Source organism: Anabrus simplex, chromosome 1 (genome assembly GCF_040414725.1).
Source record: "Anabrus simplex isolate iqAnaSimp1 chromosome 1, ASM4041472v1, whole genome shotgun sequence".
NCBI lineage: Eukaryota > Metazoa > Arthropoda > Insecta > Orthoptera > Tettigoniidae > Anabrus > Anabrus simplex.
In genome coordinates, this window is record NC_090265.1 from 890,190,160 (window position 1) to 890,203,335 (window position 13,176).

Consider the following 13,176-nt stretch of genomic DNA (forward strand, 5'->3'; position numbering starts at 1 on the left):
GAAGTTTAGGGGTGAAACATCAGAGTCATTTGAAATTAAAACTGGACTACAGCAGGGAAATGGGCCCTCACCACTATTATTTAATTGTGCTCTAGAAATGGTAATGAGGGAATCGTTTAGGAAATGTCCCCAAAAAATAAAGATTGGCTGAAAAATCAAAACAAATTGCCTGGGTTTTGCCGACGATTTAGCATTAATAGCAGTGGACATACAAGAAGCGAAAACCCAGATATCAGAACTTCAAAACATTGCAAATAAAACTGGCCTCAAAATATCATTTGAAAAAACAGAAATTATGCCCCGTTGTTGCCGAGTTGGGGAGATTTTTGAAAACGGAGAATGCACTTCTCCTTTAGCAGGTTAGCAATCCCTATTTGCTAACATGGCGGGACCACGCGGTTGGTCTGCCACTGCTAAGCAGAGTCTTGGAGGGGCGTGCCAATCCAACTGATGAGCCTGACTACAAAAAGACCTAGACAATGTTGTGAGATGGAGAGCGGACAATGGTATGATGGTGAATGGGATGAAAAGTCAGATTGTAAGTTTCACCAAGAGGAAATGTTCTCTCATTCTTAATTACTGTGTTGATTGGGTGATAGTACATCATGAAGATCATTGTAAGTACCTAAGTGTTAATATAAGGAATTGTCTTCATTGGGGGTAATAATATAAACGCAGCCCTGAAGATGGTTTTCCGTGGTTTCCCATTTTCACACCAGCCAAATGCTGGGGCTGTATCTTAATTAAGGCCATGGCCGCTTCCTTCCAACTCCTAGGCCTTTCCTATCCCATCGTCGCCATAAGACCTATTTGTGTCAGTGCGACGTAAAGCCCGTAGAAAAAAATACAATTAAAAAAAATAATAATATAAACGGGATTGCAAATAAGGGTTACAGATCTCTTCATATGGTTATGAGGGTATTTAGGGGTTATAGTAAGGATGTAAAGGAGAGGATATATAAGTCTCTGGTAAGACCCCAATTAGAATATGATTCCAGTGTATGAGACCTATACCAGGACTAATTGATACGAAACTGGAAAAGATTCCAAGGAAAGTAGCACGATTTGTTCTGGGTGATTTCTGACAAAGGAGTCGTGTTAAGAAAATGTTGCAGACTTTGGGCTGGGAAGATTTGGGAATAAGGAGATGAGATGCTCGACTAGGTGGTATGTAATACCAACTGATGACCCCAACTTAGCACACTGGGGCGAAACGTTGGCAACCGCTGGAAAAATTTATAATGTCCAATAAAGGACCAACTATATTGGTATTATGATCACAGGAATAGAACCAGCTTTTGTTTATTCAGGTGAAAAAGTTTTTCTGCCACATGTGTAGCTTCCAGTTTTATAACTGTGTTGTAGTGTTTTATATTTGCATTTATTGATAAACATTTCTTTTTGTAGATATCCCAGGTTAATTTTTGTGCTTTAGCTAATCTATTTCTTCTTGTTTGGATTGATATTTTTTCATTATGTATTATTACTTCTCCAAGATATTTAAATTGAGTTACTATTTTGATTTTATTACCATTTATGGTAACTTCTTTTAGTTACAGATTTTTGAAAATGGAGAATTCACTTTTCCATTAACAGGTTAGCAATCCCTATTTGCTAACATGGCGGGACCACGTGGTTGGTCTGCCACTGCTAAGCAGAGTCTTGGAGGGGCATGCCAATCCAACTGATGAGCCCGAATGGCACGTCTGGGCGAAACTCTGCAAACACACACGGCCTAACCACCCAAAAGCTGGTTCTATTCCTGTGATCGTAAGATCTGCGGCCGTGAAAGCCATTTTTGTTATATTGTCATTATGCATTTACTCATTCGGAACAAATATTTCAGGTTCCCTATGGGAATCAACATCTTTAGCGTAAGTGGTATGTTCTGAGTTGTCAGTGGAGAGTTGGCATAAGTAGACTAATAAGCTTGAGTGGAGCTTTTAAAAGTAGGAAAGATGAAAATACAGTTTGAATTCAAAAGGGCAAATCGGGCAAATATTAATTTATAAGACAAGGAATGAGGGATTGGAACAATTTTTCAAAGGAAATGTTCGATAAATTTCTGAGTCCTTTGAAAATACATTGCCACTTGGGCCACAGCCCTAAATGCAGATCATTGATCAATGATTGAAATGCATCTGGGTATTATTATTATTATTATTATTATTATTATTATTATTATTATTATTATTATTATTATTATTATTATTATTATTATTATTATTTTTATTAAGCCCAGCTTGTGGTTCATGATTGTTAAAGCATGAAGTCTATAAATAGTCTGACACTGTGTTTAGCCAGTTTGAGTCCGTTACCGGTAGTCAAAAAAAAATCACCATCACAAAATTGGCCAGCAGTGTATGGGAGGTGGTGGTATACAACTTCTAATCTCTAGATTGCATGCAAACCTCCCCACAGAGCTCATATGGTGCGAGGGCATATGACATTGGTGATGGTGATTCGTTTGTCGGGTGGGGACGTAAAGCTTCGAGCAGCTCCTTTGGTGCTATTTGACTGGTGCAGGCTATGTTCCGCCACCGGGTTTCACCCTCTCCCTTCCTATATCATTCATTTCATCTCGTTAATTCCTCTAATGAGATTGGCGTCAGGAAGGGCATCCGATCGTAAAACTCGCTACGATGATTCATCTTACTTCATACCCGATCCTGTGGAGAAACGGGACAAGGGTTGGGGATTTATTATTATTATTATTATTATTATTATTATTATTATTATTATTATTATTATTATTATTATTATTATTATTATTATTATTGCAGCCTCGACGTGTTTGGATTCTCACAGTCCTAGCCACAGAACACCCTAGCTTTCTCTGGAACTCACTTCTGTATATATAGTAATTTAATTTACTGTTCTACTGTTCTACAATAATACAAACGCATTTGGTTGGTATAGTTTTTAAACGCGTGTGAGTGGCAGGACTGTAACCGTAGCTCAGCTGAGCATGAAGGAGCCCTGTAGTTGCTGGCCAGGTGCCTGCCGCTCAGTGCTGTCTAGCTTTCGTGCTGCCGGGTTAACGTTTAGAAGAGAAACGATGCGTGTGTACGTGCGTTTTAAAAACTTATGTGTGCGGTCCTTTGCAACGGTTCATTTGTCATATGAAATACTGCCGCTTGTTGCAAATATCTGATGTACAGTGATGACTGTTATCTTGAAAAAATGCGACCACATTAACTTGTCATTGCATAGACTTCATATGTCAACTACTTTGATACCGGTACACTTATTATTCAGAGAGAAATATCTTACGTGAATGGTTATCAACCTGGACATACTTCAGTAGCCAAGCGGAAATAATATTTCGTGACACAGTCAGTACTGGTGTTGTGAGACTTAAGACTTATCTGTACCTGTCAACTAGAACACGATGCTGTAATCAATGATTGAGATCGCAAGTAGTGGTTAATACCAAAGCTATGGTTTTATTATATGTATGCAATTTTGAGGATATCTTAATTATGAGTGAATACGTTATTTTTAAAAATAGATGCATGCACCTGCTTTGACGGCGAAATGTAGTTAAAGGTGTGCACATGTGAGTAGTAAAAACAATGTTGAGAGATGTTCGAAGAACAATAATTAAAGACTTTAATTTCTCGCCGTGATGGGCTGTGGTCAGAGTAAGATTGGGAATATTTATCCAAGGAAATCCAAAAATAAAAGGAGCAACAAGAGATCTGGTGAGTTATATTTACACAGCTAATGAAGAATTTGAGTGTTTACATATACCGGTACGGTAATCTATAAAGAATTATTGATACATATTTTTAATGGTTACTGGATGTAGCATATATTGACTTTTAATTTGCAACAACCTATACTGTAAACATGTTTTAGAGTAAATTCAGTGAAAAAGCAGGCAGTTCTGTTGAATTAGGAAGTCATGTTTGGTTGAATGTGTTGTACTAACAATCCACTTGTTCGCATTCTGCTAACAGGGGAGCTTATTTTGTTGATAATTTTCCTAACTTTGCGCTGTTACTTTCCTCTCTTTTTCAGCTATTCGTTTTGAGAAATATATCCCGTAGAGTTCGCTTAGAACATACACCGAAGCGCACAGTCTCAAGAGAGCTGTAGAGACACGTTTCAGACTGCCTAAAATTCTGTAGCCCTAGGCCCTAGTGAGGATTTTTGCTTTAAACACCATTAATCGACAAAGGCAGTGCCACTCAATGCTGTACCGTATATGTACTGTAGGTACGCATTTCATGACACCTCGGGACCGAGGATGAATCTATAGTAGTTCCGCCCCATGAAATAACAATCGCTTCCTCGTTCGTTTTGACGCACTTCTGTTTTGCCAAGTTCCGTCACGGTCCTTGTGAATGGCGTTCTCGTAATACTGTTACGTTAATTAGGTAACTTCATCAGGTGCGTAGTGAATATAGCTGATAATGACCCCAAGAGGTAGGTACTGAATGAATTTTTTTCAAGTATAGTGTAGGCCTTATTCTGTTTGATGATCGGTACGGTACGTTATGCTCAAACGGGACTTGCAAGAAGTTTACTGGAAGGCCGAAAATGCTGCCCTGTTTCAGTTAATACAGTGGATGTTTTAATCCAGGATTCTAAACATTTTAATTGAATCGCTAAACTTCTTCAAAATAATGCATTTTTATATTTCAGACGAAAATATATTTCATCGTTAAACTGTCATCTTCAGTAATATTGGCCCATATTCTGGATGATCTGTATATTAAAATCTTATGCTTGTCCTTTCAAGTGGTTAGGCATTGCTGGAATAATAATGAACTACAATTATTCTTCCTGGCCTTTCCTCAGTAACAGTTCCTGTTCACTATGCCGTGTTCCTGTGAGACGAACACAAGCACCCAATTCCCGAGCTAGAGGAATTAACCAAACTCGAATCGAACGCGGGGCTGAATCGAAGGCCACTACAATATCGATATTATTTTAGGACTATGAAAAACAGACTAGGGGGCAGAGATACATACATAGTACGCGAAGTACCGTACAACTTACCTTGGAGAATGAAGTTCGCAAAATATACAAAAATGAAGTCGTGGAGAGAAAAAGCAAAGAATGCGAAGAAAAACCATCTCTCCTAACTACCTGAAAATGTTACTGTTGAGTTACGATATTTCATATTAGTTCACATCACACTCTTCCATAGAACTTGAGTATTGTAGGGGGACGATATTATTAGAAACCTTCGAGCTAACGTGTCCCACACGTGCTCAGTGGGAGTTACAGAAAGTCGAAGTAGTGGGTCGGTCGGCCAGTCCGTAATTTGTAAGTCAACTACTCCGAGGAAGTCTCGCACAGCGTGTAGCCGGCCGGGCAGTATCATGCATTTGCGTGAAATTTCACGCTCCAACGGATTATGCAAATGGCACCACATTATCTTGCAGCATGCACTAAGCTGTGCCGAAAGGAAGTTGCCATTAAGAAAGTTACGTGAAACTGAATGACTCTGCACATTGTGCTCATTTCTTACCCTTCCGCAGTGGCGTATAATGAGGGCTGCCAAGGCTATCGGTGAAGCCCAAATTTCAAATAAGAACGATAGGAACCTAAAGCACGTTATAATGTACGCATCTGACACAATATTCCATTTACAATGAGAAAAAACGTCGCACGTATTTCCGAGAGCAAGGCAGCGGAGAATGATCTCGCAGTCCAGGCTCTGTGTCCCTCTCCCCTCGGCTCCCTGGCACGCCTGCTGCTGTGTGGTAGATAGGTGCGGGTACCGCGGGGTATAGATGTGCTAGGCTTCGGTCCGTCAGATCGCCACTGCTGACTATTAAACATGCGTTCCTCATCGTATATACTTCCTTGCCTCATACTTCTGAATTATGTAGATACCAGAGTGCTGATATTTCACTCCCGTTTACATCTACACCCTTGTAGGATGACACTGCAGGGCTGCTGTTATGGGAGTATTATAGTTTTATTTTTATAGGTACCGTAGATGTGCTAAAATGAAATGCAATCTTTTAAGTTTACTGTTCTCTTTTGTTGGTTGGAATCGAGCCGTGATCATGGGTAGAGCCCTGCGCGGATATACAAGATAGTATCCGCATCCGCAGATAGTTATCCGCATCGGCGATTTGTTATCCGCGGATATAGTAAATATTTAACTACAGTGTATTACACCCAAGGTATTGAATCTGATAGATCTGTTAACATAATACAATAGGTCTGACACCTGGCACCAGAACCCCTACAGTCACAGGTTTATGAGGGATCTTCTCTTGCGACAACTACCGAGGTATTGACCTTTTTTCCCTCCCATCAATTGCGGGCAGAAGCCAGGTAGGCTCAGGTCAGATTCACGTCTTTATAGTCTCTAGGATGTTTATATATCACCAGTCTCCCATTCCAGTGTAAAGGATTGCCTAATCGCAAGCAAAACTAAGAGTATACCTGAGTGAAAATCAATAAACGTAATTATTTAGAAATTATCAGCAAAATTATTCGCACTGCCATACAGTTTGTATCCGCCAAGAGAGTAACTTTGCGGATATCCGTGCAGGGCTCTAACCATGGGTCGGACACCACCACTGATCTCCCGAAGAAGTTAAGAAAACAGTGAACGATGGGTACAACCGCTGGTAATGCTGTAACATTTTAATTTAATAATAATAGACTAATAATTATAATAAGCTGTCTCTGTGGATCAGTGGTAGAGTGACGGCCTCCTGATCCCAAGATAGTGGGTTCAAACCCGGCAGAGGCAGTCGGATTTTTGAAGGTGGAAAAAAGTCCATTCGACACTCCATGTCGCACGATGTCGGCATGTAAAAGACCTCTGGTGACACATTTGGTGTCGACCCGACAACGTTAATTAAATCTCAGCCATAAACGCCCAAGAGATTTTCAGATTACTCAGTCTGCCATCTAGTAGGCGTAAAGTAAAACGGAACGCCAAATTTGACAAGCAGACAGCCAGATGGCGTCAAATTGAAATGTCTGCACACGGTAGCTGAGGCCATATGATTATTTATTTTATAACAATAATAATAATAATAATACATGGCATCTGTATAAGCTTGATGGTGACCTAATGAATATAAAATGAATGGCGAAGATGCCATAAACACCCAGTCTTCAAGCTAGGGGAATTAAGAATGCGAGGGGTTTAATTCTGAGAACTGAACCGGGGCCATCGGACCAAATGCAAGCATTATATCCATTTAGTCACATAGCCGGACTTTAATTAGCTAAACCTTAGGCTGCCATCTGCACTGATCAGGCGTTGAGTATTGACAGTAGCAGGGGCCAGGGCAGTAGCTTATGAAGCAGCCTTGACAACACAGCAGGCTTCTCCGTTGGCTATTGGCTGCAGCTCAAAACGCTTATGGTTTGACCTTCACTAAACCAACAATCGAAAAGGGGTAACCTAAGGGTACGTCCAGTGGCGTATGTTGGATCAAGACGTGGGCTACCACTAGACTATGGGTACGTCCAAGATGCACGCTGGTTTTCTGAGTCAGACAGTCGGCGCTGACTGTCTGACTCCGAGCGGCAGGTGGGATGTGGCCATTATGAAAGCTGGTTGTCAGCGCAGACAGAGCTGCCACAAAAGAAAAGATATGAGATGCATCTGATCAGTCTAGCACGGAACTAACGAGAACAGGCTGCAGCTGCATTGCTGCTAAGTGACAATGTTAAACCAAGTTAAAACGAATGAGAAATGATACACATCCAATTAATGAATGAAGATCCATTTACGGGGAGTACAAACACCCTTTTCCACAGTTACTTTCCGACGAAAAGAGATTTTTCGAATATTTCAGAATGATTTCGGATACGTTTTATTTTATTTTGTTAAAAACTGAACACAGGCTTACGAAGAACTGGGCGAATTACCACAAAACCCCTGTTATTCTTCGATATCCATCGTTAGCAAAATGTCAGACACACTCAACACGAAAATCAACAACCTGCGCGGCAGGTTGTCTGAAACCAGAATGAATTAATCATTCCGGTAAACATCTGAGTCAGACTACCAGTGCGCAGGCTTCCTGCGCGCAGGTGCAATATGGCCAGTCCCGCTTGGCAACAAAGGATATACTTATGCCGACTCGGCGCCGACTGTCTGACTCAGAAAACCAGCGTGCATCTTGGACGTACCCATAGTCTAGTGGTGTGACGTACCCACTTTGCCCACAGATGTATGACAAATTTATAACGTGGCGGGTCACTTTAATATTAAAATAAATAAATGATATTTATTTATTTATTTTTATTTATTTATTGGGTATAGAATGTCCCAGTGAGCTAGTGGCTCAAGGAGGGACTGCCCTTTACAATCACAGCTTGGCAGCTTTAAGTTTCATTTAACAGATAAGGCATAGGCCTACATATATAACAAGGAATATTTACAATTAATAATTTACATCATAATATTATAATTAAAGTTTTTGCATGGAAAAAAGAAGATATTAAAAACAAACTAAACTTATGTGGAAAAATAGGTACACAGTGGTTATCGATTTATTCTCCAACATACTGTTCAAGGAAGTACCTGCGTACTTCTTTCTTAAATCTGTACAACTTATTGATTTGTTTTAATTTGGGAGGTAGATTGTTAAAGGCTGTGCTTGCTGAATAAGAAATGCTTTTAACGCCATATTTGGTAGTGTTAGTGGAATCTTTGTAAAACTGGTTTGCTGATCTTGTGTTATGGGTGTGAATGTCCTTACTGTATCGTAGTTCTGTATTAACAGAAATCATATTATTTTTATACCTGAACATAAATAAAGCTTGAGAATATTTAATCTGGCATTGTACTGGTAATATGTTTGTTTCCTGAAAAACTTCCACAGATGGTTTTAGAAAATCATATCCATACATAATTTTTAAAGCTCTCTTTTGGAGTACTTCTAGTCCCTTTATAGCTTCCTGTGTACAATTTCCCCATATTATATTCATGTACATAAGGTGTGAATGTATGAGGGAGGTATATATGTTTCTTAAGTGTTGGTTGTTTATTCCATAGTCTTTCAATCTTTTTAGTACTCCAATTACACTAATAATTTTTTTCCTTACATTTAAGATATGCTCATTCCAACTTAAGTTATTGTCTAAAGCCAGGCCTAAATATGAAATCTGCTTTACTCTTTCAATGGGCTCATTGCCAATTTTTACTACATTACAGGTATTGATAATTTGTGTTGGTTTATGAAATATCATGTATTTTGTTTTTGAGGTGCTTATAACTAGGTTATTGTTGTTCAGCCATGATGTTAGTATGTCCAGATCTTTTTGCATATACTCCATAATCGTTTGTTCACAACTGCTGTCATAAAATATAAATATATCATCTGCAAACAGGAATATCTTACCAGTAAACTCAAGATAACCTATATCATTAATAAATATTAAAAACAGTAATGGTCCCAGCACTGACCCTTGTGGGACACCATGTTTAACATTGTAGATGGGCCCTTTAGTTTCATTGATATTAACATATTGCTTCCTATCAGTTAAGTAATTTTTAAACCACTCAAAGGCTATTCCTCTAATTCCTGCATTTGCTAGTTTATTAAGTAGTAGGATATGGTTAACTGTGTCAAATGCCTTTGCAAGATCTATGAAAATTCCAGCTGCTATTTTATTACTATCTAGTGCATTCTGTATCAGGGACACTATGTCAAAAGCAACTGAAAGTGTACTATGTTTGGGTAGGAAGCCATACTGAAATTTGAAGAAGAAATGTGTTTTTGTTAGGAAATTCAAGACTTGTTTTTTTATTACTACTTCAAGTACTTTTGCTAGCGAAGATACTATACATAGTGGCCTGTAATTACTGGGGTCACATTGTGTTCCTTTTTTAAGAACTGGTACCACTCTTGCAATTTTACATTTATCTGGTATTACTCCTGTTTGCAATGACAAATTAATTATTTTGGTGAGCAAGGGGGCCAGATGATTTACACACCTCTTGAGGAGTATGTTATTTATTCCGTCATCTGTGTGGTTATTCTTGCTGGCTAGTGCTTCTATGATTTGTGTAACTTCCTTAACATCTGTTGGCCTAAAGTACACAGAGTTGCAGATCGTATGATTAGACAGCAAAGGTGTGTTACATGCACCAAGATCTTTAACCAAGTTTTCGACTACATTAACGAAAAATGTGTTAAAAGCTTTACAAATATCTTGACTAGAAGTGTGGTGAATATTTTCATACACAAGTTCTGTAACTTTTGGTTTACTATTAGTTCTCCCAAGTATTTGGTTTACTGCCTTCCACATTTCTTTATTGGTATCCCCTTTTCTAATAACATGGTTATAATATGACCTTTTTAGCAATCTTTTCATTTTAATTACGTCCTTGCAACATCCTGTGTACTCTTCGATTGTTTCAGTTGAAGGGTTTTTAGCTTTAGTTTTTGCATATAGGATATTTTTTCTTTTTACAACTTCTAGGAATTTTTGTGTTACCCATGGCTTATGTGTATCTTTTCGTGGTGGTTTTTGCCCAATATTTGAACTAGCTACTCTAAGTCCCTCACTAATAAAAGCACAGAGCTGCTCGTAGGCTTCATTCACGTCAGTAGATAGATTTGTACAAGTATTTTTTGTGAAAAAATCATTTAGCTTTGTGTAATTTATTTTCATGTGTGTTTGTATATTTGCCTCACTATTGAATGGAGAGCTCTCTTTAATTTTTGTTGTTACTTCTAGAATTAGAATATTATGATCACTAAGGTCACTTATTACATTATATACACAGTAATCAGCAGTGGCAAAGTTTGAGTGTATATGATCAATTAAAGTTGAGGACGTGGGTGTTATTCTTGTTGGAAGCCTTGTATTGCAGGGGTAAAAATTGTAACAATTCAGTAAGGATATATAGTTCCTATAAATATTGCTATCTTTTAGAAAATCTACGTTATCATCTCCTATCAGCAATGAGTTTGATTTTCGGGTATTGCACAAAACAAATTCAAGATCTATCATAAAGTTAGTAATATTACTCTCCTTTGGGTTGTAATATGAAATCACGTTATATCTCCGGTTTTTGCTAAATACTTCTATTTGGAGAATACTGTGATAACTGTTAATGATCTTAATGACTTTAGTTGTCCATTTTCTTGATACATACACTGACAGACCCCCTCCAGTACCCTCTCTAGCTAGATGGTAAGATTCAAAGCTAGGTATGTTATAATAGGATGTTTCTTCATCTAATAGCCAATTTTCTGTTATAACTATAATGTCAAGTTCTGTAACCTCATCAATAATAAGCATAATATCCTCAAACTTGTTCCTAACACTTCGTGCATTGATACAGATACATTTAAATTTAGAATTTAGAGCTTGATTCTTAGTTTGTAATTTATAGTTTTCTATAGTATCACACTGGATCTCAACAGAACTTATTATTTCCTCACTGCTATAAATGTCCTGTACCATTTAAAATCAGTATAAATGCGTGTGAGTATAGTACCTGCAGCGTTTACTGTCCGAGTTTATTCTCGAGGTGTGCGATCTTTTCTTCGTTGCTGATGAGCATGCTTGGTCCATCCCTAGCTTCGCGGACGTAGATCTTGCAGTCCCTTGTCCATGTGGCAAATATTTTACCATTCTGCTTCAGTAGCCTGCACCTTCTTGCAATGTTCTCATTCCTGGGCGAAAGATGGTCATTAATAAATACTTTGCGTGATGGGCAGTTCAGTCCAATATCCTGGGTGTTCAACACTCTTTTCTGTATTCTTGCACTCACTATTTCGTCTTTCTTCCACCTGTTAGTGAATTTCACCACAATTCTTCCAACGTCCCCACCTCTTGACTGCAGACGATGAGCGACGTCAATCTCCTGAATACCCAAGTCAACCCCCAATGCCCTGGCTGTTTGTATTACCAAGTCATACACGTTTTCTTTGGCCATTTCTGGCATTCCACTGATTAACAAATTGTTCCTGCGGGTGTACTGTTTAAGGTCTTCTGACCCGTCTAAAGCCTGTTTGGTATTATTGCTAACACTCGCCAGAGATTTTTCTACTTCAGATGTTCTTTGCTTCAACTCACCAGTGAGAGTTTTGAACTTCTCAAACTGGTCATTTATAAATTCTGTCGCTTCCTTAATAGCACTGAGTTCAACCATGAATAAAGTTTTCAGTTCTGTAACAGATAATTGTATCTTCTCGGTCACCTCCTTAACTACGTCACATTCGCTTAGGTTAGGTGGCGGGTGACAATCGTCACGTTTACATTTCCACACCTTTTCCGGATCACTTCTTACCGCCTCGTAAGCCTTCTTTGACATTCGTGTGCATTCCTTATGAAAATTACGTCCACAATCCCCTTCACAATTAACGAATTCCTCACAATTTCTCACCTTTTTACCGCACGGAGCACAAACATTACTAGCCGCTGCCGCCATTTTTATTAGATATGTCATTGTTTCTCCAGAAACAGTATCTCAAGGGCGCCAGTCTTCAAGCTTATGGCTTGAAAACAAAAGTAGATAATTAATAATAATAATACTAATAATAATAATAATAATAATAATAATAATAATAATAAATAAAAATACGTAATGAGACTCAAAAACTCCCAGGGGTGGGGTGAACGGAACACAAATCATTAAGTACACTAACTTGGAATTTAAGGATCATTAATAATCATTTCGTAAAATACAAATTAAAGCAGCTATTTATTAAGATGAAAAACGTGACGTAACGGCGTATTAACGAAATCTGAACTTACGGAAGCAAAAGAAAATTGAATGAAATTAATTTTAAAAATGAACTGTTGCGCGAAGACTTGCAGTAACTTATGCCATAAGCTCACCAAATGTAGACTCTGTTGTCTTGAAGCTGAAGATGGGTGGATCTCTCGTACAGGCTGCCTCATCTGTTGTTCGATTCCAGTCCTACATCCACATTTCCTGTCTTTAACACTTCCTATTGTACTCCTTACATAAAGTCGTAATGAGTCCTAATTTTAAGTGCAAAACCACCATGGGTTATGTTCATGGAGAGAATACCTTCGTATTCTTCCGTATTACGGAACAGTAGCGTAGCTAAATTCATAATAAAAGCTCTCCTCCCCTATACCAGTCAGAACCGGTCTCCCGTTGACTACCTCTCGTCATTGAGATAACAAGTCCCAATGAGAGTAACTTTTGAGTAGAATATACTCAGATGCGAAGTGAACTAAGTTAAAATCTTCTCCGAT

The 13,176-nt window shown here is 38.5% G+C and overlaps 1 protein-coding gene across 1 annotated transcript in view; it reads left to right on the forward strand.

Moving 5' to 3' along the window:
* Window positions 1-2,984: 2,984 nt before the first annotated feature.
* tow (target of wingless) overlaps window positions 2,985-13,176 on the forward strand; it is a 173,734-nt gene continuing 163,542 nt past the window's right edge. Inside the window, exon 1 of the mRNA XM_067136569.2 lies at window positions 2,985-3,704. Coding sequence (XP_066992670.1) covers window positions 3,629-3,704 — 76 coding nt within the window. The 5' untranslated portion in view covers window positions 2,985-3,628. The remainder of the gene's footprint in view (window positions 3,705-13,176) is intronic.